The sequence below is a fragment of the Artibeus jamaicensis genome, unplaced genomic scaffold, assembly GCF_021234435.1.
Source record: "Artibeus jamaicensis isolate MK-2021 breed Jamaican fruit bat unplaced genomic scaffold, CSHL_Jam_final contig_374, whole genome shotgun sequence".
In the NCBI taxonomy this organism is placed as follows: domain Eukaryota; kingdom Metazoa; phylum Chordata; class Mammalia; order Chiroptera; family Phyllostomidae; genus Artibeus; species Artibeus jamaicensis.
This window is the reverse complement of record NW_026521808.1, coordinates 615,615-628,760: the sequence shown is the minus strand read 5'-3', so window position 1 is coordinate 628,760 and position 13,146 is coordinate 615,615. Positions and strand designations below refer to the sequence as shown.

At 39.4% G+C, this 13,146-nt stretch overlaps 1 protein-coding gene across 2 annotated transcripts in view; it reads left to right on the top strand.

The window, feature by feature from the left end:
* The window catches only part of BRCC3 (BRCA1/BRCA2-containing complex subunit 3), a 68,533-nt gene that overhangs the window by 14,324 nt on the left and 41,063 nt on the right, over positions 1-13,146 (top strand). For both annotated transcript variants that reach the window (XM_053664496.1, XM_053664495.1), the window contains 2 exons: positions 3,848-3,968; positions 7,568-7,654. In XM_053664496.1, the coding sequence (XP_053520471.1) occupies positions 3,848-3,968; positions 7,568-7,654 (208 nt within the window). The remainder of the gene's footprint in view (positions 1-3,847; positions 3,969-7,567; positions 7,655-13,146) is intronic.

Here is a 13,146-nt window from a genome sequence, read left to right as displayed (position 1 = left end):
AAAAGAAAGAAAAAAAGGAAGGAAAAGTGATTTTGAGGGGATGGAGGGAGAAGAAATAATGAGAGTGAGGAATGAAAACCAGGCTATGAAAGGGAAAAGGTGAGACTTTAAAAAATAAAGGGCAGGGGGAAGGCAAAATGGAGTAGGAGAGGGGAACAGTGAAATTTGAGATTTGAAATACAAAAACAGTGAACATCTAGTAATAAAATTGAAGAAATGCAACCACCACCACCACCACGTTAACAACCAATAAGCAAAGGTTAATAAAGGTGGAGAGAGAATAAGGGTATCATAAGAAAGAGAAAAAGAATGTGAGATGACTAATGGGAAGAAAAATCATTTTGAGAGTCTTCAGGGGGGAGAAATGTTAAGAGTGCAGAATAGAAACAAGTTGTAGAAAGGGAAAAATAAAATTTAAAACAAAAATAAGAAAGAAGGCTAAACAGTAAGAGAAGGGAGAAGCTAAATATAAGATTTGAAATAAACTAAAATTTAAAAAATAGTGAAATAATAGGAACAAAGTTGAAGAAAAAGAAAGAAATGTTAAGAAGCTATGCGGGAGAGAAAAATAACACAAATAATGAAGAAGACTTCATCTCAGCAGAGTCCAGTGTTTGCCACTGGATCCACCCCTGGTAATATCGGATGGTGTCCCAGTCTAGCCCTGTTTGAGACTACCAATGATTCCAAGTCTGTTGCTGTCTTCTTCAGGCTTGGCTGGTCCCCACTGTTCTGCCTTGCTGGCTTTCCATCAGCACAAGGCCCAGGAGTGGTTCATCTAATGTCTGGGAGCACTGACAGTACTGCCTCCACCTGCCCCTCTCCAGAGGGGGCCTCTGGTGCAATCAGGAGGGTGGAATCCCTGGATCACCCCTAGGGGATGCTGCTCAGTCTTTAGGGAAGATGGTGGGAGTGTTTCCCTGCCCCCTGCCACAGGTTTTGGTTTGTCCCGCATTATTTTCCAATAATGTGTAGTTTCTCATGAATTAGCTGTCCGTTTCCTGTGAGGGGCCAATCTGTGTAAAAAGGGCAGCTCTGTATAAGAGCAGAGGCTTGGTGGGGTCCTGAACACCCCTTGTCGCACCTGTCTCTAATCCCTCTGTTCTGCTGGTTTCAGTGGACCAGGGTTCGAAGAACCAGCATAGCTCGTAGTGTCTGATAGAAGTTCAGAAAGGACCTGGTCAGAGCTTCTCCTTTCCCCTGTGGGTATGGCTGAATAGGGGGCTCCTGAGCTGGCCTCACTGATCTTCAGAGTCTGCAATCCCACAGGTACGGGTTGGGCATACCTGCCTGTGAGGGGCCTGCCTGGCTCCAGTGAATCTCAGGCATTCAACTCCTGGCCGTCCAGCTCCAGTCTGCCACTCTTCCAGGAGATTCAGGCCCAAACTCTCCACTCTGTACAGCCCCCTGCTCACCAACCATGCTGGATCGAGTCCCCCAGTCCCTTTAGCATGACACTTTTCTGTGAAATTGGACTCAGTGGGACCAAACTGTGCTTTCATTCTGGTTTCTTTGTGGGTAGAGCTGCTGCATGCACTTGCGTGAGCACAGGGTTCCTGCCATGTCTTGCCTCAGCTCCTCTTTTAAAAGAGTCTCTGTGTGGCCCCTATACTGCAGCACTGAGCCCTGGGCCAGTTCTCCATGTGCTTCATCTCCCCAAAGGCGCAAAGTCTCTCTTGGTCAGGTCTGGCCACAGCCTGCCAGTGTCTCAGACAGTTTAAGGAGATAGACTTTCTCTCTGGAGCTCTCCCAGTTGGCACTGCAGCTGTGGATGTGCTGCTCACTGTGTGAGTGTAGCCCAAATCTCCCAGACTTTGTATATCCTTCCAAGTCTCTCCCAATTAGGGTTGGTGGTTTCCCTCTGTGGGACCAGGGCCCTGCTCTAGGAGGGGAGGGAGCCACTAAGGTGTGTTTTCTGTCCTCTCTCCTGCAGATACATCACATAGGGTATTTTCCCCCAAACTTCTAAAATCTCTTACCAGATGGTGCACAGCATCCTCTGTACTCCTTGGCTTCAAAAATTCATGCCATGTTCTGGTCACTTGTGGGAAAATCAGCTGAAAATCCATGCCAGGGGCACAGGCAAGTGGGCTTAGCTTGCCTGTCTTCTTCTTCTTTTTTTAAGATTCTATTTATGTATTTTTTAGAGATGGGAAGGGAGGGAGAAAGAGAGGGAGAGAAACATCAATGTGTGGTTGCCTCTCACATGGCCCCCCCTGGGGACCTGGCCTGCAACTCAGGCATATTCCCTGACTGGGAATCAAGCCAGTGACCCTTTGATTCACAGCTCACACTCAATCCACTGAGCTATACCAGTCAGGGCTTGGCTGCTGTCTTCTGAATCCCCATTTTCTATATTGTGTACTCCGTGCCTCCCAGACACTGTATGGTCACTGGGGTACAAACATAACTAAAACATGTTCCCTACTCTTAGGATTTTGATTTTGCATTCTAGTAGAGGAAGAAATAATTATGTCAGCAAAGAGAACCCAACATGGTATAAGCTCTAGCAAAGGTGTGTATTGGTATTATTTAATTATGTCATATGGTGGGGAGAATGATTAATTCTCTATAGAATGAGCATTTAATGGCTCATCGAAGGGAATTTAAAGGCTATGAAAGAATTTACCAGGTAGAAAAGGCGTGAAAGGGGACCACATTTCAGACTCAGTAACCATATGTGTATAATGGCTGCTGTATTGCACTGTAATAGGTCTATAGCTTACTCTAAAAGTCTCCTTTCAGATCTTACCCATGTCCCTGTAACATCTGGCAGTGCCACACTCATCTCCTCCCCCACCCCGTAACTTTTGAACCATTTCATTGTTCTTGTTTTGACTCCTGTGTCTTCCCTCCTGGCTCCTTTTATTGTACCCCATCCAAAATGTGGGCACCCCCCTTGATTTAGGCCTGGACCTCTGCCCCAAGTCCATACTGTTCCTTGTTTTTATTTACATCCTCTCATCCCAGATCAGCTCATCTGAAAACATGCTCATCTTCCTTCCTGATCCTTGCTAAACTTAGATCTGCCTGCCGTGTTTCACCATTTCAACCTTCAAGAGCTATCCTTGACAATTTCCTGTCCTCTATCACCCATGGTGCATAAGCTACCAAATCTTGTGGATTATTCCTTTTTAATGACTCTCAATTCTGTCTCTTCCATTTCTGCCATCCAATTAGTCTGATACTTTGTTATTACTTCTGTCCAGTTCATCCTGCAGATCATGGCTTGGCATTTGACGTCCTGTGTATTTTTATCAATACCTTATATCCTTCTTCCTTAGCCTTGCTGTCTGCCATTCCATCTAAAGTTTTATAGTAATATTTAAATCAGGTGGCCAACTTGTCTCTCAAACATATTACTAGCATCCATTTAGCGTTTACAGAAATTCTATCTGCACACACAGCATTCAGGAAATACATACATTCGTCTGCCTTTTCTGTGGAGATTTTTGTTCTAATTTAAGTGACTCCTTCCCTCTGAGCTTCTATAGCATTAATTTACGACATTATTTTAGTGTAGTTTCAGGTGTGATACTTGCTGCTCAACCAAAGTGTTAGCATTTTGACTTGTATTCTTTTGTGCGATAGTCAAATAATTATTAATTGATCATTCAAAAAGTCCTTCCTTGATCTAAATATTAGCTTTAGTATTTTTTGTTTTGAAATATATATGTTGAGGTTGAATATGTTTTATTTGAAACATTCCATTATTTATGAGAAAAATGTCAGTTTTCTAAGATGGAATCTTTAACCTGATGATGTAATACAATACAATTCTGTAAATTCAGGGATAGATATTACTGGAGAGAGACAGAAGTAAACATCTCTGTGGATTTTCCTTTAGGTTGACACCGTCAGAATTGTTCACATTCATTCTGTCATCATCCTGCGACGTTCTGATAAGAGGAAGGATCGGGTGGAAATTTCTCCAGAGCAACTATCTGCGGCTTCAACGGAGGCGGAGATATCCTTAATTGGTTGATAAGAAGCTTTTATGTGCTATGGGGCTTCTAGGCCAGGTTCCTCTGTTACCTTAGTCTGCTTTAGGAGACCTCACAAGTTCACTTCCTGGTGGCTTATTCTCAGTTTTCATATTTACCCCTTAGATCCAATTGCTTGGTTAATCAGAATTTTTGCCCACTTCTCCTTTTGAGTGGTTTTAATTGGAAGAATTAGCAATTTCTAACATTCCTGCTTTTAGACACCAAAAGATCCCAAGGTCAAATCCTATGACAGTGAGGTCTGTGGGGAGTCCCTTCCTCCTTCTCCCCACCAAACCTCTTCAGTCCCCTCTCCCCCCCACCAATTTTCCTAGTATCATTCAATTTCTAGGCTTTTTACTATCTTGGTCTCTGTTGTTTGGGAGGATTCTCTTTTGGGGTTGTCTCAAAACAAATGCCATGCTGAAAACTGAATGCAATATTTCATGTTAAATACCACCAAAGAGTGATCAAACAGGACATTTGCTTCCCATGATCTGGACTTTGTACCTCAGCTATAGCAAGTTAAATTTGCATCAGTAGTTTTAGTAATTTATCAGTCTTTTGGATAAGTTAATAACTTTTAAAAATAGGTTGTATGTATGCATAGTATAAACTTTAAGAGGAACTTTAAAAGGAGAAAAAATAAATATTTTTCTCCATACTCTGTGCTCCAGTTTTCCCCATGGTCCATCCCTGGACATAACCAGGGTTATCAGGTTTTCATGTATCCTTACAGATAAATTCTGTGACTATAGACATTTATGAATATTTTCTTGTTTTTCGAAGTACTTAACACATTCTGCATGTCACACACGTGTACATGTGTCTGTAGGACCAATTCCTAGAGGCAGAATTGCTGTTCCCCTGCACACTCACAGGCTCTGTGTGTCGTCAAAGTTTTGTTTTTGTTTCCTTGCACCCAGGCCCTGGTAGATCATACTTTTGATTGTTGCCACTCTGTAATTGTATCTTATTTTTTAAGGGTTATTTGTATTTTCCTCTGAAGTATCTGTTTATTTCCTTTGCCCATTGCTCTATTTATTTGTAAATCTTTTTCTTAATTTATAGGCACTCTGTATGTTAAGAAAATTAGCTGTTTGTGATAAGGATAATGCTTTTTCTCATCTTACTCAGGGTATGTGAGTTTTTGTCCAGGTTGTTTTTGCATTTTTATATAATCAAATGTAGCATCTGTTTTTGTGGCATATACCTTTTTAAAAGCTCTTTATTTTGAAATAATTATATCGAGTCATTGGAAGTTGCAGAGATAGTATAGAAAGGTCCCTGTTCCCTTCACCTTGTACCCTTCTCCTGAAGGTTATGTTTTACATAATTTATAGTATAATATGAAAGCGGGAATTGACATCCACACAATGTGTTGTTCTACGCCATTTTGTCACACATATAGATATAGGTAACCACCATCACAGTCACGATGTAGAACTATTCCAGTGCCATAAAGACCTTCCTCATGTTCCTCCAGTATAGTCACCCTACCTCAACTTTTGGAAGTCACTAATCTGTTCTCTATCTGTATAATGTAATTTCAAGAATGTCTGGTAAATGGAGTCTTACAGTCTGTGATCTTTTAAGACTGTTTTTTTTTACCCCACCCCTCCCCACATTCCTACCCTTACCACCACTAATCTCTTTTCCATCTCTTCATTAAGGATTGGATTTTCTTGTTTCTTTCTATGCCTGGTAATTTTAGGTCCCATGCCACACATGTTTTTTCTCTTGAGTGCTGGATGTCTTTGTACTTACTATTAGACATAATTTTTCAGGTTTCTTTTCAATGCCGTTAAGTTACCCAGAATAGTTGGACCCTTTAGAGTCTGGCTCTGAAGGTTTGCTGTGTGGGCCCTTTCAGAATGGGAGTCACTCCCCGCCCCCACTACCGACACAAAATCCTTTGGAGCGCCCTGCTGTGTGCCTCCCACATTGTGAGGGTCACCATCCTGGCCGGTGGAGACACCCACTAGTCCCCGTCCGGCCTGAGCCCCGGCATGGTTACCTTTCATCCCTTCAGGTTGTTCTCCCCCAGCCTCGTGGTAGTGTCCTCACACGCTTGTGCCCATCGGTGGTCTGAGGAATAGTCCAGGGGGACCCTCTGCAGTTAGGCAGCATTCTCGCCCTCTGCCACTCTCTTCCCTGCGGTCCTCTACCTCGCTAACTCTACCTACTGGACTGTCCTAAACCAAGGGAACCAGTGAGCTTCACCTCAATTCCCCTTTCTGCTCTGTGGCCTGGCAGTTTTCTCAAGCACTCATCTTGTTTGTTTCCCATTTACTGGCTTTCCTGTTTCATGTAATACAGTTTGTTTGCTTGTCTCAGGCAGGAGGGTAAGTCCAGTTCCTTTTATTCCATTTTAGCCACAAGCAGAAAGCGCATCCATTGGTATTTAAACAAACAAACAAAACTTCGCCAAAATAAAATTCCCAGGAAATAATTGTATAAAAGATATTTATTATTGTGATTATCATCTAGTAATGATCTATTAATCTATAGTAATCTATTACAGATTATAACTTTATAATCTATAAAGATTAGAAAGATTATAAAGTTATAATCTATTATAACTTTTAAACTAAAACTAGTCCATTTCCAAAATGGGAGGGGGATGGCTGGATGCACTGTTGCATGTTAATGTGCTAACATGACAATGAGTGCTGCTACACACTTAACTCAGTGCCAGGCATGATGCTGAACACCTTGCTTGGATTACCTCAGTTACTCTTCACTGCTGTGTGGGCTGGATTTCCCTCCAGTCTGCAGCTGAAGAAATGGGTTTAGGGCAGCGAAGTGATTTCTTTTGGCATTTGAAAGTAAAATATTACTTAAAAATGTATTCTTTCTCAGACTTAGTTCTATAGAAAGGATTATTATGTTTTAATGTAATTTGTAGGGAACTGAGCCAGCATGTTACACTTTAGCAGCAGCAGTCTCAGTGAGCAGCAACAGAAGGGACACCTTATGTGTGAGTTGATTTCTTATCTCAAGTTAGAGACTCAGAATTATGGTAGAATTTTCTTTCTAGAACAAAGGAGGAAAATATTCCTTTGGGGGGTATTTCCACACAAATGGGGAGACTGAACTAGGTTTATTTGGTCTCCGAAACTACCCTACTTGCTGCTGTTCACATTGGCAGCCTGCCAGAGAGAAATCAAATGAATTTTTAAAATCTTATATTTCTTTTTCAAAAATCAGAGTAGGATGGAGCTAGAGAGAGAGTGGAAGAATACTCAAGTTAGTAATGTGACTTCCAAGGATTAAAAAAGTTCTTCAGATAGCACACTAATTAAGTATTTGAGTGATCAAACATTAGCTAAATTGTATGAAGAGCATGTAACTATATATAATAATGGAAATCAAATGGATTCCATTTTTTAAAAAGTAACACCTTTGTTTTTTTTTTAAAAAATGGGAAGTACATGAAATTCTGGGCATCAACTTTATTTCATTGTTTTATTGACTTTATATTGTAAGTGGTTTGTTTTAAACCTCAGGATACTCTGTGAGCCATTATTAGTATCACAGATTTTGTTCCCACCAGTTGAAGAAAATTCCTTGACAGTCACACAGGTTGGCTGAACTAACAGGTCGCCCCATGAGAGTTGTGGGCTGGTATCATTCCCATCCTCATATAACTGTTTGGCCTTCACATGTTGGTAAGTATAACAGGGTTGCAATGTTTATTGTTCTTAGAAATAAATGTAGTTTTCCTTTTGTATGACATGAGCTATGGTTGTTTTAAACCAAAATCTAATTATCCTTAATCAAGTGTACTTATTTTTATTGTGCTGGTTTTTTTTAAAGATTTTATTTATTTATTTTTAGAGATGCGGGTTGGGGGGAGGGAGGGAGAAAGAGGGGGAGAGAAACATCAATGTGTGGTTGCCTCTAGCGCCCCCTACTGGGGACCTGGCCTGCCACTCAGGCATGTGCCCTGACTGGGAATCAAACCATCGACATTTTGGTTCATAGGCCTACACTCAATCCACTGAGCTACACCAGCCAGGGCCTATTGTGTTATGTTTTTAAAGTGATGATTTATATCATATTGATTGTTTTTAATAGAGATAAAATTTCAGCGCTCTGTTTTGACTATTTAGGAAATCAAGGTTAACTAAAGCCTTACAATTGGCTGATATAAAAAACAAATGTAACTTTGCCCTGGCCTGCATGCTTCAGTTGGTTGAGCATTGTCCCCTAAAACCAAAAGTTGCCAGTTCAATTCTCAGTCATGGCACATTCCTGGGTTGTAGGCCAGGTCCCCAGTTGAGGTTTGTGCAGAAGGCAACCAATTGATATTTCTCACCCTTTCTTTTTCCCTCCCCTCTCCTCTCTAAAATAAATAAATAAAATCTTTTGTAATTGAAAGTTGGCGTTTGGTGATTGCTGAATGCTACTGTCCCATACACTCCTGTATGAAGGATAGTTCTACAAAACTGATGTTCACAATCTCTGTTTAACACACATTCCATCCTAGCTGTTGGATTTCTCAGCCTGCCTCCTTACCACTCTAATCAGTATAGTGCTACAAAATTACTTTCTCTCTTTTTATCTTTACCCCTTCCCTGAATCGTGGTTATTTTTGTTTATTTGTTTCTACTTGAATTTCCTGAAATAGAATAAATAACTGTACTTGGGGAAAGTAAAATAACATTCTTGAACATTTAACTGTATGCTACTGGTTTATGAATGTTTTCTTCTGTAATCCTCATGGCAACCTGTGAGTTGGAAATCTTTCCCTCTTGGACTGATGATTAAATAGACTCACAGGGTTAACTAAGCAGCAGAGCTGAGATTTGAACCCAAGTCTGTCTCCTAAGTCTGTGCTCTTCCCATGGTGATGTTCTGTTTCTAGTTATAGAGGCTTGAGTTGATTGCAAATTCTATATTCATCTTTGCCGTGATATGAATGCCCAGAAATCCGCAGCCATTCAGTCTCCAACTTTAATAATAGATGAGTGGTTCTGTATCTAGGATAGTGATTCTTGGTGTGGGGAAGGATATTTTTCAGAATCACCTGGGAGAGATTTTGTAAAATGTACTGTACTAAATTCATTTTTTTCCAACCCAGACATACTGTTAGAACCTCTGGGAGCAGGTCATAGGTATGTGTATTGTGAAAAAGCTCCTCAAGGAGTTCTGGTCCATGGCCCCAGTTAAATACCGATTTAGAATGAGGGAGGTAATGCACTTGCTCTGTTTCTGGCTGACAGAAACTTACACCTGACCATTGTAACACAGTAGTGGCGTGCCTAACACATCTCATAGTAACAAAAAATGGGTTATCAAAATGGTTCTTTCAATGGAAAAGAAAAAGTTTGAAACTAGAACTTGGAATAACAAAACTAGAGATGTCTTTAACTTTTATTTTGACATAATGTGAGGGTTAAAGTTGGTAAAATAGTACAAATTCTTGCATTCTCTGTCCCTAGATTTGCCAAATGCTAACATTTGACAACATTAGCTGTGTCATTCTCTCTTCCTGCTATATCCATGCATACCTGTGTGTATGCGTATTTGCATCTTAGTTCAGTGTTTTCCTTGGAGTATTTGAAAGTGAGTTGTAGACACTACAACTTTTCTCCTAAATACTTTTCAGTGTGAATTTTCTAAACACAAAGATATTCTCATATGTAATTACAGTATATTTATCAAAATTGAGAAATTAATATTGATAAATGCTATTATTGAAATTATTGACCTTATTTAAATTACTGACCATATTCAGATTCTTTAGTTGGCTCACTAATGCCCCAATAAAGGTTGTTTTTATAGCTATGAATGTATTCCTATAAAGCCTTCATATTACTGAATAAATTTAGTATTTGATTATACCTCATTTTTACTCAGTAATAAAAGCTATTGCTTTCCTGCCACCATCAACACTAAAATCAGATTGGGCTCAAATTTCTTCTATGATAGTGCAATCAGCCAGAAAGAGGTAAGTACCAAATGGTGATGAAAGTGGACTGTATATCCCTGAACAGTTATTGGAGTGTATATTTCAGAACAGTTATTGTCACTGTGGTAATAAGTTAGAATTGAAAGGATGTAAAATGTTGTGGTAAGAAAAGTATCTCCGTAAGAACTTAGGGGAAAAAACATTATCAGTCTGAAGTTTAATACCCCAAAAGTGTTCATAATTCAGAGAATGATTGAATTTTTCTCTCAGGGGTGGAAGAGCCAAGCCATTAAACTTCATGACCTAGGGAAGCATTTGCGATGCAGCAGTGAGAGTAGTTAGAAAACCAGGAAACTGCAGAATGTAACTGAAAAGGTCAACTGTAAATCATAAAATGATTAAGGGGCCAAATTAAAATAATTCAACATTTTAATGTATTTGGAGCCTGGGACATTGAGATCTTACCTGGAAACAATAATTCTTTTTTTTAAGGATTTTATTTATTTATCTTTAGAGGGGAAGGGAAGGAGAGAGGGAGAGAAACATCAATGTATGGTTGCCTCTGGTGTGTCCCCTGCTGGGAACTGGCCTGCAACCCAGGCATGTGCCCTGACTGGGAATCAAACCGCGGTACTCTGGTTCGCAGGCCCATGGTCAATCCACTGAGCTACACCAGCCAGGGCTTGGAAACAATAATTCTTAATGGGATAAGCCAAAGGAATAAAAAGCGAACTGTAATAAAGGAACTTCTAGGAGTGTTAATATTTTAAACTGCAAATAGCAAGTTCAGAGAGTCATCATGCCATGAGCATTGGGAACACCAGCTTTGGAATCCGTTAGGAAGTAGGTCTGTGTTAAAATCTCATTTCAGTCACTTACTGCTTTTTTTAAATCCCAGTTCTTAATATTTTATTGTTTATGCTGTTACAGTCATCTCAATTTCCCCCCTTTGTTCCCCTGTACCCAAATCCCTGGGCAATCCCTACACTGTTGTCCATGTTCATGGGTCATGCATACATGTTCTTTGGCTCCTCCCTTCACCTTCTTTCATTCAGTCTCCACCCCCTCCCCTCTTACAGCTGTCAGTCTACTCCATGTTTCAGTCACTTACTAGTGGACAAGACTTTTAACCTCTCTGTGCCATACTTTCCTCTGACAGAAATGGACAGCATGTTATGGTCTCAGAGTTGTCAGGAGCAGTATATGAAATCATGTATATGGCATTTTATTCTATGCTTATCATAACACCAAAGATAGATACCAAAGCACTTATTTCTAAAACTCTTGAAGACAAAACACACATAGAGAGAGTACGGTTAAATACCAAAAGCTGAAGGGCAGACAACATTTGAAGAATTAACAGTAAGAATATATCAGGTCTCTCAACTAGATCTCAAAATATTTGTAATAAAACTATGGGTAGAACTAAAGAAAAAATAATCTCCCAACTAAGCTGGTGTTCACAATAAATAGATTGCTGTGGATTTCCAGAGCCTAGGGGACTTCGTAGATAGAAAGATACAACTCATCTCCAAACAGCTGTTCAAGAATTGAATCATATGGGCCCTATAGTAGCAAGCCTTGGGGAAAAAAATGAGTGATGACTAAATACAGGTTGATTTAAAGTATGTATAGTAAGTATGTTTAATAGGAAAATAATTCCAAGCTATTTTAAAGACTGACATGTGAGAAGGAGTGGAATTTATTTCCATTAAGGTTAAGGTGGGGAGGGAGAGGGATGTGGCAGTGATGTGTATTTGTGTGTGTAACAAACATTTTAATGCTTTTTATGATGAGGTTATTAGTAGAATTAGGTTAAGTTCCAGTGGGTTAAATAAGACAATGTTTTAAACATATTTTATAGGATTATTGCATAAATGATTATTCAACAAATATTGGATACCTGTATGGAATAATGCAGTCATGGTTTCTGCTGTCTCGGAACTTATGATTTGGACTTTATGATTTTGTGGGAAGAAAAACACAGTACTAAGATTAAAACAAAGAGTAATTACAATAAAGAAGAAGTAGAACATTTGTACCAGCAATTTAAACAGGGTAAACACCTATAAAAGTAAAAGCCTCAGGATTAAGAAATAAACACAATAATATATCATTAAAGACAAGCTATAAACCTAAAAACTTGATCAAAAAGTAGCAGGCTAGGTTAAACTATATGGAGAAAATAAAAGTAGCAGTTACATCATTCGCAAAAGGGTGAGAGAATATAGGCCATTCTGTAATAAAAGGCACAGTAAATAATGAAACTAACAATGTTAAGTTATGTTCCCTACCATAGACATAAAATATACAAAGGACAAAGTTTTCGATCTAAGGAATAGAAAAGAAACTATTCATTCCTTCAGGAGTATAAAGTGAGGTTTTGTTGGGTTTTTTTTGTGTGGTTGTTTTGGGCTAGGGTTTCCAAAGGCAAGGCTAATATAGGTCAAGGAGACACACTAAGACTTTAAAACTTGGAGCAGACTGACAGCAGTCAGAGGGTGTGGGGGCAGACTGGATGAAAGATGAAGGGATTAGCTGAAGAACATATGCATAGGCCATGGACACACATGAGAGCCAGAGGGAGGGGATGGCAGGGTCTGGGTGGAGGAGGGCAAAGGAGGGGAAAATAGGGGACATCTGTAATAGTGTCAGCAATCAAATAAATACAATAAAAACTAATAAGAACAACTGTACTTGAACAACAATAGAAATATTTACAAAAAACCTAATGAGAAAACAACAAAAATCAGACTTGCAGAAAAACTGCAAAAATAGCATGAAGAACCAGATTCAACAATTGTTAACCTTTTGCCAAATTTGCTTTATCATTTCCCTCTGTATCCCCCCAACACACACATTATCTGAAAGTAACTTATTTCTTAAGAACAAGGATGTCCATTTTCATAACCACAGTGCAGTTATTAAGATCAGGAAATTTGATATAATTCCCTTTGTAATGTACCAAATTTACTCAAATTTTGCCATTTATCCCAATTTTGTTCTTTATAGCAGTTTTCCCTTTCCAGCCCAGGATCCAATCTGAGATCGTGCATGACATTTAGTTTTGTGCCATTTTAGTCTCAAATCTGGACTTTTTCTCATTCTGAAAATTCTGAACTCCCCACTTCCTCCTTCACTTTCAGCAGACAACACCTTTCCTACTTTAATAGAGGAAACAGGAATAATTAGAGAGGAATTTTCTCCATTTTTCTTTACTCACCTACTTATTGCTTTACCCATATT